Source organism: Dipodomys merriami, unplaced genomic scaffold (assembly GCF_024711535.1).
Source record: "Dipodomys merriami isolate MVZ:Mamm:240054 unplaced genomic scaffold, mDipMer1.0.p SCAF_12, whole genome shotgun sequence".
In the NCBI taxonomy this organism is placed as follows: Eukaryota; Metazoa; Chordata; class Mammalia; order Rodentia; family Heteromyidae; genus Dipodomys; species Dipodomys merriami.
This window is the reverse complement of record NW_027202493.1, coordinates 44,766,801-44,788,644: the sequence shown is the minus strand read 5'-3', so window position 1 is coordinate 44,788,644 and position 21,844 is coordinate 44,766,801. Positions and strand designations below refer to the sequence as shown.

At 47.5% G+C, this 21,844-nt stretch overlaps 1 protein-coding gene and 1 long non-coding RNA gene across 3 annotated transcripts in view; one reads left to right on the top strand and one right to left on the bottom strand.

Moving 5' to 3' along the window:
• Positions 1-11,592: 11,592 nt before the first annotated feature.
• Positions 11,593-14,177, bottom strand: LOC138823096 (uncharacterized). Its single transcript, XR_011370743.1, has 3 exons — positions 13,997-14,177; positions 13,218-13,372; positions 11,593-12,010 (listed from the first exon to the last, which is right to left on the bottom strand). It is a non-coding gene; the product is annotated as an uncharacterized lncRNA (long non-coding RNA).
• Positions 14,178-17,064: 2,887 nt separating this feature from the next.
• The window catches only part of Agpat5 (1-acylglycerol-3-phosphate O-acyltransferase 5), a 28,755-nt gene continuing 23,975 nt past the window's right edge, over positions 17,065-21,844 (top strand). For both annotated transcript variants that reach the window (XM_070016826.1, XM_070016824.1), the window contains exon 1: positions 17,065-17,301. In XM_070016826.1, the coding sequence (XP_069872927.1) occupies positions 17,083-17,301 (219 nt within the window). In that variant the 5' untranslated portion in view covers positions 17,065-17,082. The remainder of the gene's footprint in view (positions 17,302-21,844) is intronic.

The window sequence follows — 21,844 nt, the reverse complement described above, 5'->3', positions numbered from 1 at the left end:
AGTTGGGTGAGGACTCGAAGCCTGAACTTGTTCTCACAGGTCCTGCGTGGCTCCCAGGGAAATCCACGGCCTCAGCACGAGACACTGAGGCTGTAGAGAGGCTCCAGTGATGCCTCACAGGCCCCAGGGCCATAGGAAGCAAGTGCTTCGGATGTGGCCGGCACGGGGACAGACAGCGGGGCAGGGATGTCAGAGGTGGCAGAAGACCGCTTGTAACTAAGTGGCCACAGGCTGGCCTGTGCAGTAGTGTTTGGAAACTGAAAAGACGCGGCCGCTGGCATGGGCGTAAGGAAAAGAGGTCACCAGGTAAGTTTTGTCTAGCTTAAAGGATAGGGAAGCTAGTCCACCAGGAGGCTGGCTGACATTGTGTTCCTCCTCCTGTGGCCCCAGCCCAGGCCGTGTTCGTTAGGAAATGTGGATAAAAGGTATGTCGCGCGTGTGCAGTTGCATTGTTGAGACCTGATTTTCCGGTCTAAAACTGATGTAAAATACCAAGTGGGTTGAGTCTCAGCTAGGATGGGCATGAGAGAGCTCCAGCGTCTGTGAAGGGCTTCTGGGAGGCAAGTGCAAAGGCCCACACGTGGGTGCGGCCACAGGGCGTGGCTTTCCCTCTGCTGCCTTTACACATTCTTAAGCATCTGTAAATTTTTACACACCGCTGAAATTCACATTTTATTGAAGCAAAAACTTCCCTTTCAGAATTGTATCTTAACACAATAGCATTTCAAGGGGGAAAAACTGATTCCATTTCTAAAGACTCCTTGCCCCCTCCTCATCGCTGCTGCCGCCACCCAAATTCTCACAGCCCTGAGCATTCTTGCCTTTTCTCCCCTGGGAGAAATATACAAATTCCTCAGCTGTGGTATAGGATAAAGTGGTAACTTCATAAAGGGGTAACTCAAGTACTTCCAAAAAAAAAAAAAAAGTACATCCAAAGGGAAAAAATAAGAAGAAAAACAGTCAAGAGGTGATATATATTCCATGCTACATAAGTGCAAATTCTATACCATATATTCAAGGCCAAGTTAAAGTTTGCTGTTGTGTCTCAGTAGAATATTCAGAGTTTGTATTTCTCTGCAGTGTGAAATTCATGGGTTTTCCCAGCCTTCTCTTTGTTTAAATACTCAGCCAGTGTTGGAAATGTGCTAGCCTGTGTGTACATGTGCCGATTTCATATAATTCTGCTCTCCTTCCCACTTCTCACTAGAAATCTCAGAAGCCCAGGGCAGAATCTAATTTGCAGATAATTTTTAAACTCAAATACAAGTCACGTCATCAGAGCAAACATTGCTCTTTTGAATTTAAACAATTTTTCCTAAACCAAGATGTATTGTCATTTCCAGATTTACAAGTATCTGGTTATCATAACCACAGAAAGACAGCTTATTAGTTTTAACTGTTGGATAAAGGCATGTAGCATTTTCAAGATTTCTGGTTTCACCCTTTTAACCCAAAGAATAACTATAAATAGAGGGTAAAGTCTGGGATTTCCATAGCTAAGTGCTGCCATAAATAGTTTTAAACATTTTCCCACTTCATGCTTTCTAAAAGAACATTCTCCACTTCCTTTCTTGGATAACCTCTGGGAATACATGGAGACCACATTCAGAATTTTAAGGCAGCTGAACAGAACATTTAATGAACCTGCTAGCAACACCAAACCATTCCTCAGATACTAAAAACCATGAGACTGAAAGGGATTTAGAAAATGGATTCATTTTAAAGAGATATTTAAATGTAGGAATTTCTGCAGAAGAGTTAAATCCGACACTAATATTGTCATCCATTTTCTCATGCTACCAGGAATTTTTATGTATAACAAAATGAAGCACAAATTACACATTCACTTAACAGTTCTTACTTGGGTATAATGTCCTCTTGTTCATCTCAAAACGCAGCTATAAGTTTGAGTGGCTACAAAATGAGGGAAAATATATTTCCTTCTATTTTCCTTATATATCAACATCCAGGAAAACAAGTATGAATTCACCTTATCAGTCGTCCAGATGGACTGTCTTCTTAAAGAGTTTCTCTAAGACATTTGTAAAATAGGCTCCAAAACTGTTGGCTCTGAAATGTGTTCCGTGCTGCTGGTTAGAGCAGAGCTGGACTCAGCTGAACTACCTCCTCACTCCAGGATGCCAATGCCTGCCTTCTAGCGACCTCTGCTGGTGGTTATTTCTGTCTGGGAAGAAAACAGAATTAGCCAGTCTGCAAAATGGAAGAGAAAACATGCAAAGGAAGAATGACAATGGAAACAGGTAATGTCAGTGAAAAATATTTTCCTCTATTATCTTTTGGTGAAAAAAAAGGAGGTCCGCAATAGAAGAATTATAAAGGTGTTTATTAATGATTAAAAATATCACACTTCATGAGCAGTTTTAGATTCACAGAAAATATTGAGCAAAAAATAGAAAATGTTAAGCGGGATGCCAGTTGCTCACACCTGTCATCCTAACTACTCGGGAGACTGAGATCTGAGGATGGCGGTTCAAAGCCAGTCTGGATGAAAACAACTGTTAAGACTGATCTCCAATTAACCTTGAGCAAAGTAGCTCAGAAACAGTCGTCAAGCCATGTTTGTGTCAGGACTGACACACAAAATTGATTTTTAAAAAGTAGAAAATGGCCGGGCGCCAGTGGCTCACGCCTGTAATGCATGAGGCTGACCGGGCAGGGAAGGCCGTGAGACTCCTATCTCCAATAAACCACTAGAAAACCGGAAGTGGTGCTGTGGCTCAAGCGGTAGAGCACTCGCCTTGAGCTGAAGAGCTGAAGGATAGTGCCCAAGCCCAGAGTTCAAGCCCCACAACCAACAAAAAAAAATGTTGCCATAAACCCCAGGAACACACTCACCTATTTTTAATATCCTGCATTGGTGTTAGTGAACTTGTCACAATTGGTAGGCCAATATTCATGTTTTATTATTAACTGAAAGCCCATAGTTGGGAGCAGGAGACCACTTTGTGTGCTATACATTATGTAAGTTCGGACAGATATAATGGCAATGACCACCATTATAATGTTCTATAAATTAGTTTCACTGGCCTAAAAGTTCCTCATGCTCCATCTGTCCATTCTTCCCTGACCCTGGAAAGCATTCATCTTTACTCTCTCCGTAGTTTTGCCTGTTCCAGAGTATCATTTTGTTGAAGCCATTCACTGAATGGCTCGTTCCATGTGCAGTTCTGAGGTGGCGGGGGTTTCATCTTCTAGAGGAAGAGGTTGCTCATGTTCCTTTTGCTCCTTAAAGATGTTCTACTGGGGACTGGGAAGGTGGCTCAGTGGTAGAGTGCTTGCCTTGCATGCATGAGGCCCTGGGTTCAATTCCTCAGCACCACATAAGCAGAAAAAGTTGGAAGTGGCGCTGTGGCTCAAGTGGTAGAGCACTAGCCTTGAGCTGAAGAGCTGAGGGACAGCGCCCAGGCCGGGAGTTCAGGCCCCAGGACCGACCAAAAAAAAAAAAAAAAAGTTCTACTGTCCTCTGTCCTCTATGCTTTTTCCACATATTTTCCCTATATTATGCAATTGATTTTTAATCTTACCACACCACTATTCCTCCTGCTCTTTTTCTCCTCCTCCTCCTTTTTCCATTATGCTATTTCTTGGTACCATTTTCTTCAAGTCTATGCTGATTGGGACTCACTAATATGTATATTTGCCCCAAATTTGATGTTTTCAAAATGCCATCATTACTCTAATAATTTTTCCACACCTAGCTCTTATTGACTGATGGATCCCTGACTGCCAATTCTTGCTTACCTCTCAGTCCCCAGACCGTGTTTGTTCATATTCTCGGTGTTAACTAGAAAGGGGGTTAGGCCCTTACATGTTTGCTGGACAACTACAACAGAAAAACAACTGCCCTCTCCCCTTCCTAAGTCAGTGGCTTCTTGAAGGGCCTGTGGGCCACTGGGTCATGACCCAGTGTGGCCCAGGATGGGGTCAAAGTAACTGTTGGATTAATTTGTATCAGCCAAGGAAGAATGAACAAGGAAATACTACACAACAGAAACAGAGAGCTTTGTGACAGTCTACAATGCATCTGACTGTCTACAGGGAGGTAATGTCATAAGCATGGTGTAACTTTTGATAAAGGCTTGAGAGTATTGGCAAATTCTCTGTAGACACATGCAGGTTTTGAAAGATTGAAATGAAAGGATGTTTTTCAGTGGAAATATTAACCAATAAATAAAGCTCGTGGCAGAGAAGACAGATGTGAAAGTAATATATTGTTCAGAAAACAATAGAATTTGGCCTGGATTTCAAAAAAAAGTCCAGTCTTTGAGTTTTGAGAGGGAAAAAAAAGATACCACTAGCATGCGGTGAGGACAAGCGAGGAAGCTGTGTCCCAAGAAACCACACGTGGCAAGAGCTGGTGCCGGAGGCCGCGGAACTGTCCTTGCCTCTGAGGGTCACGTACTATCTGATGAAGCCATCAGCCAGCCTTGAGAAGTCAGGGAGCAAAATGTCAGGCCACGGTCAGAGCCCCACACCTGGGTCGTGGCTGATGACATCTTTTGGCAGACAAGAAGGGGACTATCTTTGGGGCTGTCCTCACAGGGGAGGCTGTCCTCACAGAAACAACAGGAATGGGGTTGGGATGCTGCCAAAGCACATACTTTTAACAGAAAAGAACCCTTTGTCTATGACAAGTTATTAGACTGCTGATCAGAGGAAGTATTATTGAAGCTTGAATATTGTCATTGATTGCAGAAATGACATAAGATTTTGAAAAACAAATGGATTTTAACACTATTCTAAAGCATAAAAGCCCTTAAAACACCAAATATTATCATAATCTAGCATTAAAGGTAATGATAAAAAAATAATTATGGACTCTACACAGTCAACCACAGCTGATCGTGAAGGGAAAAATGAAAAACATTAGATTAGTCTTATCCAAGGGCTACTGCAAGCTAAACACAAGGGGTATTTGGGGCTGTAGCCTGGGTAGTTCCTAGCACAGACGACTACACCACGCATGCAAAAGGCTGCAGGATGAGTGTGGCCTTGGCCACAGTAAACAGAGGCCTTGAAGAGACCAGACACAACGGACACAACGGTGAAGTCGAAGTTGGCGGGGGGGGGGGGGGGGGGAGGGGGGAGGAGCGGCGGGGGGGAGGGCAGCATGGAGCTGGAGCTAGGTCACAGCACCCTGATCTGCCCTGATGGGAATGCGGGGGGGGGGGGGTGCTCAGCTTAGCCTTAGCCTCGCCTAAGATGTCAAGGCAAGGGCGTGTCTCAAGGTCTCAAGCTGGATGCCGTGGTGTGTGCCTGTGATCCCAGATATTTGAGAGGCAAAGACACAGCAAAACTCATCCAGGCCCTAGCTGGAAGACTAGAAGGGCTTAGGAGTCTGGTTCAGATGGTCCGGAGGCCGACTGGCAGCAGTCCCCCCTCAAAAAAAAACGGCATCTCTTTTAGAAAGCAGTTGCCATCCCTTGCTAACCAACTGGATTTTTTTTGTGGGGGAGGGGGAGGAATTGGTCGTGGGGCTTGAACTCTGGGCCTGGGCACCGTCCCTCAGCTCTTATCTCTAGGCTAGCGCTCTACCACTTGAGCCACAGTGCTACTTCTGGCTTTCTGGTGGTTCATTGGAGATGAATCTCACAGACTTTCCTACTCAGGCTAGCTTTGATCCTCAGATTCTCAGCCTCCTGAATAGCTAGGATTACAGGCGTGAGCCACCGGCGCCTGGCAACCAACTGGGTATTTAAGCACTAGAGGGTTCAGGGGAAGGAGCAGGGTGGTAGTGATTATTTATGTGCGTGAGGTACCTTGTACTAAGACCAAACACCCTTCATGTGCAATTTCCAGGCTCGGACATGGAAGTAGGCAGCTTTGTAACATGTCAGTAGCTCAAGAGAAGTAATCTACAGATTTAAGGATCATCTCAAATCCTGGGGCAGCTGAACCCATAGGTGTGATTGACACAGGAAGTCCTGGGTACAGGAGTGGCTGATGTGGCTGGCGTCGTCAGTTCTTGGAGCCGTAAGACATTTCAGCTAGCTGAACTAAACTACGGTCATGCCTGCACCACAGGCACGCCAAGACGCTGTGAAGGATGAGGGAGGGAGCCATTGCCCAGCTGGGGAGTAGAAGAGACCTACTCTGAGCTCTCATTCACAGAGTGAAGTCGTGGTGTACAAGGGAAGAGCTCACTGGTGTAAATGAGAGCACTTACAGACATACTGGAGGATCTGGGTTTTTCAGAGAATGGAAAGTAGCTGGCGTGAAGAAGCGTGGGTTAGAAGATGGTCGGTAAGGGATACAATGACACACAGGCAGAGCGGGCCTGGCTCGGGAGGGCAGAGTGGTGTCCTGAGAGGCTTGACTTGGGCAGGGATTGGCCTCACTTGTACAAAGAACTGGAAGAGCTCTGGTGTCTGAGGGAAAGCTAAGGAATGTGCATGGAGCCAACTTGGTAGAAATCAGGGACCTCACAGGGAGCACAGAGGAGGCCGCAGCTCCCTTCTCTCTCCCCTTCAGAGCACCTGTGCATGCAGGTCTCCATGCAGCTCTGTCATTTCTACATCCCACTGCTCCGTGCAGCTGTCACCTGTGTCTCCTGATGCTCTGTGACCTAATTGCCTTGGAACCCATCACTGGACCTAGAGAAAGGGAGGGAAATTCCAGTGTGCTAAGGGACGACACTAGGACAACACAAAGCAAATGTCCTCTTGAACTTATTCAACAAGTTTTTGTTGACCTATTTCCTATACATTGGTCCAATCTGTAGACACATAACAGAAGCAAAATCATGTCCTTCCTCTCTAGGGGCCTGCCTTGTAGTGAGGAAGAGGCAGGGAACGAAGACATACCATCACATACAAATAAATGTAATATGATATAAAGAGGGTAGGGGGCTTGGCACTAGTATTGCTCAACCATAGAAGTTAGAAACCTAGAACAGGATTAAACAAATTCAACACCTAGCTCATTCTGCCTTTTGAAAAGTCCGATGTTGGTAATATACTCTGTGATATCAAGACTTCAAGTTCCCTTCATTTTATTGCTCTGCTGTACGTGCGTGCCAGCTGGCTGCTGGAGCTTTAGCTACCGTGTATACACACCCAGCAAGAAAGTGAAGGGCTCAGACCCATACACCACTTAGCATTTCATTGGCCGGTGGAGCCACCTAGCTAAAGATGAAGCTGTAAGAGACAGTCTTTAATCTAGACAGTCGTGTGCTTGCGTGAAAATTAAGGAGCCATTGCAGAAGAAGAGTGTGGATTAAAGGAAAATAGCATTCTGATACAAGGTTCGCCAGAGAAGTCACTTAGGACAGTCAGGGACAGTTCTACAATTCTACAATTGAACAGGCAAGGAAAGAAATGAGGGGCAGATATGCTCATATTTTGGGAAAGAGTATTCCAGACACATGGAAGGTCTGGGCTTTGATGCACTGAAAGGAAATAGGGCAGAGCATCTGGTTCTTCAAAAGACTTTCCAGAGTAACTCACTACAGTGATAACGGCATCATCTTGATAGGAAGACTTAGAGGATTTGGGGAGAGGGTATTCTGGGGGTGGGCATCTACTGGGGGTCTGGGTTTTGCATAGGGCATCTAACTGGGACTGGGTATAAGGGTCACAGGCCGGGAGCAATGCTGGCCAGCAGAGCCTGCTTGGCCATGGGGATCCACAGCCCGACAGAGCTGCTCACCCATGAGGCAGATCACAGCGACAGGGCAACCGTGTATAAGGGCTGGGTTGTGAGGGGCACTGATCTGAGTAAAACCACGCTGATCCCAAGAAAGAGAGGCGACAGATGGTTAGCTATCTACTCCGTAAACAACTAGGAAAGCACACAGCTTTCAACACCCCACGGCCCCCCTTCCCCGCAAGTAAGGGAGATTTCAATATTCAGTACCCAAAACATTTCTGTGTACAACTTTCAGAGCAGGAATACCTTGTTGTTTTGTTTGCATGAGTGGAAACGGGCCAGAGAGAAGCAGAGTCTGGGCTATGCTTTCAGGATATTGTTAGTACGTAGCTAAAAGGCATCCTAGCGCAAGACCATTCTGTCCCTTCACAACGAAACAAGCTTCAACTTGCTTCTCGGAGGTGCCCTTCTGTTTCCACTTCAGATGGTCAGCATATGATGATTCACCGGTTAGGCTCAACTTTCTTCACGTAGATTTAGCCTGGATGGTGCCCTGGCCCTGAGTAACACACGAAAGCTCACAGCACCCAAGCCAAATTCTCTGTGTCTGTAAGACACAAACCACAAGCCTTCTAGCTTTGCTTTCTCCATGCTCTGAGGAGATTCTAGGACCCCCCCGGGAACCAGTACATTGTTGGGATTGCTAACTTATCACTCTAAGTAAAACCTGTTCTACTTAGTATCATAATTTCTAGCATATTTATGATATTAACTTGATTTTTTGATGTTTGTAATTGAATCCTGCCTTTTATTTGGGGGTAAGTTCTGTCTCAACGAGTATATAAAGATGTAGTGACAGATAGTTTTAAGTGATTCGGGTTTCCCAAAAGTGTTCTGCCTCAGAAGACTCCAAGAGTCTGGACATACATTGACAATGGCCCCATTTCCACCTGGCAAACCCCAAGTCTCAAGGAAGCTGCACGGGCCTCGGCTGAGGTAGAAGACCTTGAGAACACAGCAGCGATTCGGAAACAGCTTTTGCTAAAAGGCCCTGACCCACACCTGCAACATTAGCTGAAAGGAGGGTGAATGCGCAGGACGGCAGCCTCCACTTCACCCCTGCCGCTTTCCCCGAGTCATTCTCCTCTGCAGTCACCTCGGATTCCAGGAATGGACAGGGCTGAGCAATAAACATCTTCACCACAAGGGGCGGGAACAAGAACACACCTCACCCCAAATGAGGACAGCGGATGAAGACGGGACTACACCTTGGCGCAGGAGTGGTGAACCGCTGCTTGGGGACCAGATTCCAGATTCTTCCTTCCCGAAGGAGTCATCTGAAGACAGCAGTGAGAAGTCCTCACAGGACCGAAGCTGAGATAGCAATCACCCAACCTACTGTAGATGGACTGCTTCATCATCCACCATCTACCCAATTCTCCCTCCATCTATACCGAAGGCTCAGGTTGGATAAAAGCATGTTGCAGAAGAACTGCATCAGGGTTTGTGCTGACATTTAATTAGTAAATTATGATAGATGAGGAGGCATATAAAAGGTTATAGAATAAAAGTGTATTTTCCAGCTAAGGAGCCAGTGGCTCACGCCTGTCACCCTAGCTACTCAGAAGGTTGAGATGTGAGGATCACAGTTCAAAGCCAGCCCAGGGCAGGAAAGTTCAGGAGATTCTTATCTCCAGTTAACCACCAGAAAACAAGAAGTGGTGTTGTGGCTCAAAGTAGGAGAGCTCTAGCCTTGAGTAGGAAAGTTTAGGGACAGTGCCCAGGCCCTAAGTTCAAGCCCCACAACTGACCCAAAAATAAGTGATACAGGAAACCTGGAGACGGGGAACAATGGATTGGATGATAAACAATCACATCCTAAGCTGCTGATGTTAACAGAATGGATGGTGACACCGGCAGCATCTTGATGACTGGCACACCACAGCCCACCATCCAAGGCCATGAACTCCCACACCAGACATGGAGGAGTTGATGACATATAACTAACTCTTTAGAGGAGAATGACCTACTCACCCACTAACCCCAATCTCTGGGACTGACCAGACCAATGCCCTCAGGTCCACTATGAGTTTGAGGTCTTAGGACCTTCAGCCCAACATTTTTCCTAAGCTTGCCTGTCCTGCTATCCAGAGGGGCCCTCTTGCTTTGCTTTGCATTAATAAATCTGAAGTCTTTCTCCAATGAGACTAAGAACTTTCTGGCTCAGGATCTGGTGACCTGAATCTGAGAAATTATTTTGACAGCTTGTCCAAGAGAGTCAAGAGACCCTATTCAGAAGCAGAGGACATTGATATCATTATCAATACGGTGGACCATCTTTTCAGGCTTAACTCTCACTTCTTGCAAAACTTGCTGAGAAGTTTGAATGAAGCCTTTCCCTCCAGACCTTGCCTATCACTTAGGTGTGTTCTTGCACTGTCATACATTTTGGAAGACCAAACAATTGTACCTTAAACTGCAATCACATTAGCATGGCAAGATTTTGAGTTCTGTGTATGTTCTTTTCCTGCTCTCTGTGTATTTTCTCTTTTTGCAGTCTCTGCTTGAACTACCATGGTTTTCTGCATAAGGTTATTTACCACTTTTGTTATCTTAGCCAGTACTAGCTGGAATGTAACACTCTTAGGCTCACACAAGTACAAAGGGAAACAAATGTGTGTAAAGGGTCTTTTAAGAATCGATGCTGCTGCAAAGTCTGCATTATATTTTCAGCTATGTTTAGACAGATTATCTTTGTTTTATTCTGTCATGGGGACCATGGGGTTAAAAAAGTAAAAGGAACAGTAAGTCAACAATGAAGAGATATAAAAACTATCAAGAAAGAGAAGAATTGTTTTGGAGTACTGGGGTTTGAACTCAGGGCTTTGTACTTGCCAAACAGGTGCTCTGCCACTTGAGCTACAACAAAATAGCCCTTTTGTTCTGGTGATTTCTGAGACAGGGCCTCACTTTTTGCCCAGGCTAACCAAGACCACATCTGCCCACTTAGCTTCCTGCTTCAGCTGGGATGAGAAGCACACACCTCTATACTCACTCTTTCTTTTGGGGTAGGAGGGAAGGAAGGCCTCATGAACCTTTTGTCTGACTGACCTTGAATCACGGTCCCCCTAGTTCCACAGAAGGACATGTTTGATAAAAAAGCATTTGTATGGCAAAGGAGTGTTCCAAAAAGGAAATAGGCTAAGGACAAGCCCCGGCAGTAAAGGCATGTAGCAAAAGGATTATGGCTGAGTTTATGATGGATATAATCGGTAGGAACTCAGTGGTGACTTGATACATTTATTGAAGGCACTAGATCCAGAATAGCAATTCTCTGAGGCAGAGGAAGATAAAGAAGTGCATGTCACCTTTATGTAATTTTCCACACTTTGCACCAGAGATGTAAAGGATCTTATGGGATGGTGCCTGTCCCCCAGACCTCCCCTCTGAGCTAGGGAAATGGATGGGCCAAGAGGCTATGAGGCATTCATTTACTCATCACAACCATAACTGAGACAGCTGTCCATTCCCTATTCCAACAGCAACAGGGAAAAAACCCAACTTAACCACTATAGAATCTACCATCTTCTTGCCTTCATCTAGAAGAGGAAGCAAAGTGCTGACTCTGCACCCAAAGACCAACCACCTTAAATTAGCTCTCTAAAAGTTTATATAAGGCCAGTGGCTCACACCTGTAATCCTAGGTACTCAGGAGATTGAGATCTGAGGGTTGCAGTTCAAAGCCAGCCTGGGCAGGAAAGTCTGTGAAACTCTGATCTCCAATTGGCCACAAGAAAACCAGAAGTGGCACCATGGCGCAACTGGTAGAGTGCTCGCCTTGAGCTGAAGAGCTGAGGGACAGCGCCCAGGCCCAGAGTTCTAGCCCTAAAACCAATTATATGTGTGTGTGTGTGTGTGTGTGTGTGTATGTATATAGACATATATAGACATATATATATATATATAAATTAACCTAGGGTAAATTATTAAAGATCATGCTAAAATGAAAGAAACACCTTCTGATTATTACTCATTAAAGAGCTCTATTTAAGCATCTACAAGGTCACTTATCATAAATGGAGGTCCTGCTCCCTCTTAAGCCTAACTCTTTGTCCCAGCATGCCTCCTCTTAGCCAGCAGAGAGCTCTGGGTGGTCCTGGAAAGAGGGATGAGTTGCCATTCTGGGGGTGACACAGACACATCCTCCCCAGACTCTAAAGTTAATTGATCAATCAGTGAAAGGAAAGCAAATCCCTTGTCAGGGTGCAGTGGTCCGAGAACGCCAGCCCCACTGGAGTCCTCAGGAGACCTCCAGGTACGGGATAATCTCAGCGAATTAGAGCAGCTATCTTCTTCTCCTTCTTTGCTTCCTTCCTTCTCTTGTGTCCAGGCACAGCATGACCTAAACAAGACAGGTAACATCATCAGCATTCTGGATGCTTCTCCCTTAGAATGTTGGAATTTTGAAAGAAAAAAGATGATTTTCTACTATAATACTACATGGCCCAAATACAAATTAGAAAATGGAGAGGTGTGGTCTATAGATGGGAATCTGAAATGTCCTACTCTTCTATCAAACCCATATTGCAAAAGGCAAAGAAAATGATCTACAATTCCACAGTTATAATTTCAAAATCAATTCAAATACAAAATTTATTATGCTCATACACTCACACTGGAGAAACCATTATGATGTTTTCGTGGCCCCAAAGAGACCCTATATTGAACTGCTAATAAACAGATCTTCTCCTAGTGTTGACCACATGGGTTGTAGTGTACACTGGGACAGAATGTGCTTCAACTCATGCCCAAATGTAGGGCAGTGGATAGCTACAGATCGATATGGAAACAAAATTTGAGTTAAAAATAAAAAGGTGAGGCGAATTCTGGGCAAGCAACCATCCTCTTTGGGAAGACACTGTTTCTTGTCTCTGTCCAGCAAGAAAATTTGCTTGGGTGCTTGCTGTTATGCGTGCCACAACTAGAAAACTCTGCCAAAAGGAACAAACGAAAGGTAAAGACAATGACCTTTGCCTGGGCAAAATAAAAACCAGTAATAATACCTTCCCCGTGCAGGGTTATTAATACTAAGCAGTATACACTGCTAGCATAACAGGTACTTAGAAACTGCTTTTGCTAAAAAGCATGGACTCTTTACCCAGGCCTATGAGTTCATCAGAAGGAGGAAAACAAAACAAACCACTAAAACTTGGCATTTCTACCTCCATTTTGCATTTGTCTCCTTACACTGAGTCTTTCTCCCTTGCAATCACCTTGGGTTCCAGGAAGGACAAGAGTGATCAATATCATCTTTACCACGAGAACTGAAACAAGCTATGCCAAAGGAAAGGAACAGCAGAGTCTTAGGTAGAGTCTCATAAATGAGGACAATTACTTATTATAAAGTTGCTCTGGGCCAGGACTCATCCCACAGGATCCAGATTGCTCAACTCAGGTGATGACAGATAACCTGAACCCAAACTCAGATAATCACTAGGTTACAGCCTAACTGGACTTGTTTAACTGTTCATGATTCTCCTTCCTTGCTCCAATTCTTTTTCTGTTAAACCTCCAGCTCATGTCTACACCTGGATGATGGGAAGGCTTACTTGGGCTGAAATGGCTACAGCATGTCCATGCTGCATTAATAAATCTCCTTTCTCTGCCCTTCACCGTTCCCCGTGTATCTGATGTATTGGGATGAGACAGACATAGGTGGAACCTTCTGTGTTTGGCCTGCAGCTTCAGTGACACCAGGAAGAGACTTAAAAAAATAAAAGAAATTAATTTCATTGGGTGAACAACAGTAGGGCCCACAACCTTAAAATAACAACGGAAGAGTTTAAACAAAGACAGCCTGCATGGGTAGAAAGAGTGCTTCTAGACACCACAGGTAAGTGATGACAAATGCACATGCCAGGGTGGTGAGGAGCAGGGTGGTCGCCTCCCGCCTCTCAACAGTTGTCCAAGCAGTGTCCAGGGGGCCCCACCATACAAACTGGCTGCATGCCAGAACTGGATGTTCTTGCCCTGTGGCTGAAGACACCACATGCTCTGGCTGTACAAGGCATGGAGAAATCAGTTGGGAGCCAATGGAAGCTTCATCCCTAGTGGCTATTCGTAGTGCCAGAAACCCTCTGCAGGTTGCCAGGGAAGAAGAGCTGCCAAAGGTCCTACTTGGTGAAGGCCCTCCATGGGTTACACTGTCAGCATGCCCTACGGGATTGACCCACGGGTACAACGCTGGCACAACGAGTATGGCTGCACCCAACCACATTCCAGTTGTACCTCAGGCCACTCTGTGGGAGGGAACCCACACTTGGTGCTGTTAGACCATACAGAAACCTGCAGTTGGGAAAGAAAGAGGCCCCAGGAGAGAAGCACTGACCTTGCTTTGTTAACTAGGATCTTCATGCTGCTTTGGATCTTGCCAGTGCTTAATCTGGTATTCCTTTAGCTGCTGAGTGACAAGACCAGCTCCTGTTCACCTGTCCAGCAGTGGATCTTCAGAGCCCTTCCAAGGTTCTTGACACAGTCCCCCATTTTCTGTGGGATGATATCTTGGAACCTTAATTTGAAAAAAAAATCTGGAAGATATACAAGTATACTTAAATGAGGGGGGATGGGAAGTTTCCATGAAATTTCTCAGGCTGCCAGCCGTAGTGAAGGGAAGCCTTTGGCTGATGTACCAAGAAAACATCAACAGCTGGCACCTATAAATCAGGCTGTCATGCCATTCTATTCCACCACCTCAATCTCAGCTGTCACCCCTACTAGTTTCTTTTCTTTTTGGGGGGGGGGTGTCCGGTCGTGGGGCCTAAACTCTGGGCCTGGGCGCTGTGCCTCAGCTCTTCAGCTCAAGGCTAGCGCTCTACCACTTAAGCCACAGTGCCACGTCCCACTTTTTTCTTTTTCTTATGTGGTGCTGAGGAATAGAACCCAGGGCCTCAGGCATGCAAGGCAAGCGCTCTACCACTGAGCCACCTTCCCAGCTTACCCCTACTAGTTTCTAAAAAAAAAAAAAAAGCAGTTTCTAAAAAAAGGGATCCATGACATTGATCCCTTAGAAGAAGGTAAGGTCTTTTAAGTGGAGGAATGATAGGAGTCAGGCAGAGTTAGAAAACCTGATGGCTGGGCATGATGGTTTGAGTGTGGACAGGGAATCATACCCTGGACTGCTAACATTAACAGGACATTCAGTACAGCAAATAGGGTCTTGTTGACCTTAGATCCTAGTCTGTGAAAAAAAATAACAGTCCATCTGACCATCCAAGATCATGAGGAGGCATGATGCCTAATTCCTAATACATTAATTCACTTGTCTAGGACTGACATCAGGTCTGCAGACCCAAGAAAGCTGACCTCTAGGGCAGCCCTCTTTCCTGAGCCCGCCTACCTTTCCATCCGGGGTCTACTTTTACTTTGCTAATTTTAGCTTTACATTAATAAACCTAGTCCTGCTTCAATCTTCGTATCTGTCCTCGAATTCCTTCTCTGACAGACCAAGAACTCTGTGGCCCCCAGACCCAGTGATGTGAATACAGTAACAATGTCACTACTCCAAAGCTGGGTTCAAATACCTATGCTCCTCCCCCCCCCCCCACTCCCACTGTTGCTAACAGCCTCTGCATTAATAAGTAAATGCTTCTCTGTCCTTCACTACTGCTCTGAATGTGACCAGATCAGTCACGGTGGGACCTCCAGAGTTAGGCTTCTAGTTACAAAACTCTAGTTCAGAAACACTGACAGCGAAACGGATGATTTATTTTAATTAAGATCCATTGAGAAATGCATGTTTTAATAAACCTTGTTTGGTTAACAATCAGATTTTTGTGACACAGTGATTAAAAGATGTATTGTTAACAAGTGTGCTATGATAGCTCAATCTAGAAGAATTATCAAGCCTCAGGGCTCTGAAACAGTCTGAGCAATAAGACTGATGTAAATTCCATTAAGAATTCTGTGGTCTAATGGAATAAGAAGGGTTTCCGAGGAGAAAGATGTGCGATGTACAACTTCCCACTTGTAAAAGCTGAAGGTTTTTTTTAATGTATAACGGTGGGTGTGAAATCGCCATGTTACTTTTAGCCCACAGAGTCCATTTCCACATGGCAATGCAACTCAGTGGAACCTTAAAACAAAAACCACAACTGAGTTTATGACAAAACTTCCGATCTCAGCGGGCGCTGGCGGCTCCGGAGGCTGAGCGCTGAGGATCTGGGTTTGAGGGACCGTGAGACTCTCACCTCCAACAAGCCACTCAGAAAAAGCCAGAGCGGAGCTGTGGCTCCGGGGGCTCGGGGGGTGCCCGGGCCCCGAGCTCAGGCCCGGGGCACGGGGAGGGGGGCCTGAGGACCCAGGCTTCTTCGCGGGAGGACGCGGTGCGCCCCGCCCTCGGGTGTGAGGGCCTCCGTGGGCCCGGCCTCCGCGCGGCCTCTGGCTGGAGGGCTCGGCCCAAGTCATCCCTGGCGCCAGAAAGGCCCCCGGGGGTCAGCGCGTCCCCGGGGTCAGCGCGCCCCCGGGGTCACGGCCAGGGGCCGCAGGGGTCGCGGGGGTCCCGCCCGCCGCTTCCGGCAGAGCCCGGCGGGTGCGGACCGCTCCGAGGGCACACCGGGCCGGCTCACGGGCACGCGCGCACGCGCTCGGCCCTTCCGGGCCATCGGGTCACGCGCGCCCTAACGAGACCCCGACCACGCCACCCCGCGGGCTGGCCGGGACGGCGGACGGCGGGCTCCAGCCGGTCAGGGCCACGGGGAGGCCAAGGCTGCGGCCAGGTCTTTACGCCAGCGGAACGGCTCCCCGGGCCGCGCCGGCAGGGCCGGTCACACCCCGCCAGTCTCCCCCCACGCCCCGGCCCCCAGCACCCCGCACCGGGCCCGCAGCCCGGCCCGGCCCGGCCCGAGGCGTGCGCAGCGGGAGCTGGGGCCCCTCGCGCGCCCTGAGAGGCGGTTGCGCCTCAACCGTCTGCGGGAATTGACCAATCAGAAGGCGAGTGGTCGCGCGGATTCCCCGCCCTCCGGCGCGGAAGGCAGGAAACCATGGTGACGAACTGCCAATCAGGAGACGCGTTGTTGCCCGGAGTCCCGCCCCCGGCGGGGGGACCCGGTGACCGGCGAGGGTCATGGGGCGCGAGGGCTCCTGAGGCGGGCCCCCCCGTCCCGCGCTGGGCCGCGGCGTCCCCCCGGCCTCGCGGTGGCGAGCGGTTCCCGGCCCGCACTCTCCGCCCGCCTCCGGCGGCGGCGCGGCCCATGAGGAGGGGGCGGAGGCCCGGAGCGGGCGGCGGGCTCGGCGTCTGGGCGGCCCGGGCCGGGCAGGCGAGGGGGCGGCGGCGCGCCGGGCCCCGCGCGGTGATTGGCCGCCCGCGGGCGGCGGCCGGGGCCCGGGCCGGGCGGGGCGGGCGGGGCGTGCGGGCGGAGCCGCGGCGGCGGCGGCGGCGGCAGCTGCGGCGGCGGCGGCGGCGCGGCAGCCGGGACGATGCTCCTGTCCCTGGTGCTCCACTCGTACTCCATGCGCTACCTGCTGCCGGGGATCGTGCTGCTGGGCTCGGCGCCCACCTACGTGCTGGCCTGGGGCGCCTGGCGGCTGCTGTCGGCCCTGCTCCCGGCCCGCGTCTACCAGCTGGTGGACGACCGGCTCTACTGCGTCTACCAGAGCATGGTGCTCTTCTTCTTCGAGCACTACACCGGGGTGCAGGTGAGGCGCCGGCCGCGGGCGCCGGGACACGTGCGGGCGGCGGGCGGCCGCGGGAGGAAGTTTGGCCCGCCCGCCCTGCGGGCTCGGGCGGCTCCGCCGGGAGCGTCGGTTCCGAGGCCGCGGCCCCGGCGCCCCCCCCCCCCCCCAGCCCGCCCAGGGCCCCGGCCGGGCGCCGCGGCCGGGCCGTCTAAGTAGGGCAGGCCTCTGGCCGAGCCCGGGGTGGGTCGGGAGGCGGCGCCCGGCCGGCCCGGAGCCCCGCCGCCGGGGGGTCCCCGCGACTCGGGGTGGGCTCGCAGGGCGGCCGGGTGCGGCCCGCGCGGGCGCCCCGTTGTGCGGCTTTCGGAGGGGGGCCTGGGTTGGCCCCTGAGCCGGCGGAGCCGTGCCGGTGGGCGCCCCCCCCCCGTGGCCCCGGGAACCCCGTGGCCTCTGAACTCGGCCCCAGGCAGGTAGAGCCGGGGCGGCGATCAGCCGCCGGGTGCACACGTGCAGGTCCGCAGACAGGTCCGGATCGGAGACCGCCTCGCCCCGGGCCGGGCCGGCGCCCCGCCGCGGGTATCTGTGCGGGAGGAACCTGGGACGGGCCCGGAACCCCTTTTGGATTAGGGGGGCTTGGGGAGAGAAGAAAACACCCCACTGTTGGGAGTCCGTCTCAGGAGAGCAGAATGGGACCTCATCAATTCAGGCCGAGTATTCCCGCCCAGCCCCTCACTGGACCGCTGGGTGCATAACTCCGCATCACAGGACACCCTACACCACGTCAGTCACCTCCCGGGGAGACTGCATTCCGTGTGGTAGGTTATTTTATTTCCAGGGAAAACAATGGAATACGTCCCAGGTAGTAAAACATACACTTTGATGGTAAAAAAATTACCCATATTACTGCAGACTACAGATGTCCAATTTTTTATTTCCTAGCAAGTGCTTTCTGAGACAATCCTGAGATTTTTTTTTTTCTCTTATTAGTACCGTAAAATAGCCCTGTAGGAAGTGGTGATGTGGCTCAAGCGGTAGAGCGTGCGCCTTGTGCTGAAGAGCGCAGGGACAGCGCCAGAGTTCAAGCCCCAGGACCGACAAAAACAAAAAATGGCCCTGTATCCATTGATAATCTTCGTTTATAACCTTTAAGTATAATCCACAGGGCTGGGAAGGTGGCTAAGTGGAAAAGCGCTTGCCTTGCATGTCTGAGGCCCTGGGTTCGATTCCTCAGCACCACATAAGCAAAAAGAAAAAAGCTGGAAGTGGCGCTGTGGCTCAAGTGGTAGAGCGCTAGCCTTGAGCTGAAGAGCTGAGGGACAGTGCCCAGGCCCAGAATTCAGGCCCCACGACCGGACCCCCCCCCCAAAAAAAAATGTTTAATCCACATTCTTATCTTGATAAAAGTTTATTGGGGATCCTAGAACTGCATACTAATCTTAAAGGTAGACTAAGAACATTGAATAAGAATATTAGGTGCAAGACTGATTTTTTTTTTTTTTTGTATTCATTGTGTTTTTTATACCAGTACTGAGGCTTGAACTCCTGGCCTAACTCATTTGGCTTTTTCATTCAAGGCTGGCACTCAACCAACTGAGCCACAGCTCCACTTCTGGCCTTTTGCTGATTGATTGGAGATAAGCATCTCATAGACTTTTCTTCCCCAATTAGTTTCAAACAGCTAGGATCACAGGCCCATGAGAACCCAGGAATTTCTTGTTCTAAATGTTTTGGGGGCTGGAGCAGAGAAAAATTATGTGCTGTTTAGTAACTATACCTTATTTAGTATATTAGTCCTTTTGTCCCCTAGAATTTAGGTATCCCATGTACACAACGCCATCGTTTTTTTTTTTTTTTGGTCGGGCATGGGGCTTGAACTCTGGGCCTGGGCGCTGTCCCTCAGCTCTTCAGCTTAAGGTGAACTCTCTACCACTTGAGCCACAGTGCCACTTCTAGTTTTCTGGTGGTTAATTGGAGATAAGAGTCTCACAGACTTTCCTGCCGGGGCTGCCTTTGAACCATGATCCTCAGATCTCAGCCTCCTCAGTAGCTAGGATGACAGACATAAGCCACTAGCGTCCAGCTTCCATCCAACTTTTTTATAGTTTCATTTCATATGAAATCAATGTGAGAAAAAATGAATGTGTTTAAATATAAGACCAAATGAAAGATTTATAGAGACATTGTACTTTTACTATATGCCTATTGATTTTCATTAATAACATTATCAATGAGATGGGTTTTGTTGTTTTTTTTTTTGAGACAAGGTTCCAGCCTAACCTGGAACTTGTGATCCTACTGGCTCTATTCCTTGAGGGCCAAGATTGCAGTCTTGTATCACTGTACCCAGTTTGATTTAAATTTTAGTTTTCTTGTTTTGCTAAGAAACTTTAAAAGATTTATTTCATAGGTTTTATTTACAAGGCTAGAGATGATTCTTTTATGCAGTGTATGAGTATAGTTTTTATTTCCAAAGTTTTAGTAACTGAAGAGGATATATGTTTTTAAATAAAAGATCATCAAATTACAGACATTAAAGAATTGTTTGTATTTTTTATTTTTGTCAACTATTTATTAGCACATGTTGTTTATGCAGGGAGCAGTTTCCTTGTGACATTTCCGCTTGTTACTTGTTAAAGTGTACTTCAGTCTCATCCCCTTTATCACTTTCTCTCCCTCTTCCTAAAACAGTTTCAGCAGGTTTCATTGAAGTGATGTTTTTAATTGGAATTTTTTAATAATGATACTTTTGTGGCCTTTCATTCTTGGTTTTTAAAAAGTGTTTCACAGTACTTGTCTCAGAGTATTTTGTTTTGCATAGGATTTTTAAACTACAGAGAAGTAGGTCCGTGAGGTGGGTCATCAGAACTTGGCAGGGAAAGGTACTCGAAGATTCCATTGCAGTCTAGGTAAACGTCTGTTCTTTCCTAATTTCATATGGACTGCTGTTGCTAACATGGCTCTTGGTAATTTATCCTTTTGGGTCTTTCAGAGTCTTTTACCAGTATTGAAACTCCACGGAGCACCATGTATTCCTTTAGAATAAGTAATGGGAATTTTGTTTTCTGCCTTTCTCTTAATTTGAGTCTCATGAAAATCCACCTGTCCCCTTGCCGTTGTGCGAGTCCTTGATTCCAGTTGCCTTGCCCTTTGTTTTGGCCGCCATAACTTCAGACTTAAATTTGTTCTCACAGTTCTGGAGGCCAGAAGTCTGAAGACAAATGCAGGCTGGGTTACATTCCCTCTAGGGTAAGAATCTGTTCTTTGTCTCTTTCAGCTGCTGGTGGCTGTCCTCATTCCTGGACGCGGGGCCACATCAAGCCAATCTCTGCCTCCCAGTCAGTAGTGTTTCCGTCTCAGAAAGGCTCTCCAATCTCCCTCTCCCTTTGTTTGCTAAGGACACTTGTCAAAGGGCTAAGGCCGCACCTGTACAATCCAGGATGAACCCTCACCTCAAGACCCTTAATCACACCCATTCTTTACATCAGGGGTAACTAAGAGAGGCCACACCGTACAGGGTGCCTAGAAATGAACACTGTAGGTCTGTCTGGTCGGTGTCATGTTATTTCTTAGTATTTGCATATTAACATATTGAGTCTTTGGTCTTTGCTTTTATTTTTTTCATACTAAAATAAAAGGCACCTGATTTCCTATGGCTAAACTTACTTGAAAAATAATTTCTCATAATATTTTAATTTTTTATTTATCAATTTATTTTCACTTCTTAAGTAGAACATTTGATTTGTTATTTTATAGTGTATTCCACATAATAACTAGCTTTTTCATGGTTTGGTGCTCTCTAATTATTATTCAAATGTGAAATTACCATCTTCTGTAGTATGCCAAAACATAAAACAACCCAGAAATCTGGAATCATGTTGAGATATCTCCTATATAATATGGTAATAGATGATACACATTCATGTTGAGACTTCTCTTATATTTGATTGGTGAAGGCATTGGCATTTGATTTGTTCACCATGTTAAATGTGTGTAGAACTTAAGTGTGGTCTGATTGGAGATTCAGATGTGGGGGCCATTTGTGTCCTTGAGCCGGAGCTGATGGCCAGCTGGGAGGCCACACAGGAAATGGGAGCGTTGGCAGCAGTGGCTAGACCTGAAAAAGGAGTGATTTTATCACCATTTTAGTTCAGCTTCAATCAGTTGAATTTGTTTGGATTTACTTTATGCTTTCCATCAGTGGTTTTGACTACTAATGTTCTCTCTCCTGAATGCTAACATAAAAGAATAGGATGTGAAAATATCCACTCATTTATTTTACTTTTGAAATAGGGTCCCACCTGTAGCCCAGGATGCACTCAAATAGCTCTCACCTCAGCCTTCTGAGTAGCTGGGATTACAGCCATGTGCCACCATATTGTTTATATAAAATACACTTAACACTTTCCTGTTGACCAGTATTAAGTACAAATTAGTTTGAAAAATACTGGAGGTGAAATAAGTAATGTAAATCTAAGATTTTTGTGTTTGTATAATGTATTGAGCCAATTGCTAACTACTGAAGTGATTCTTGCTTTTATGGAACAGTTTCAGGTTCCTGAAACCACTT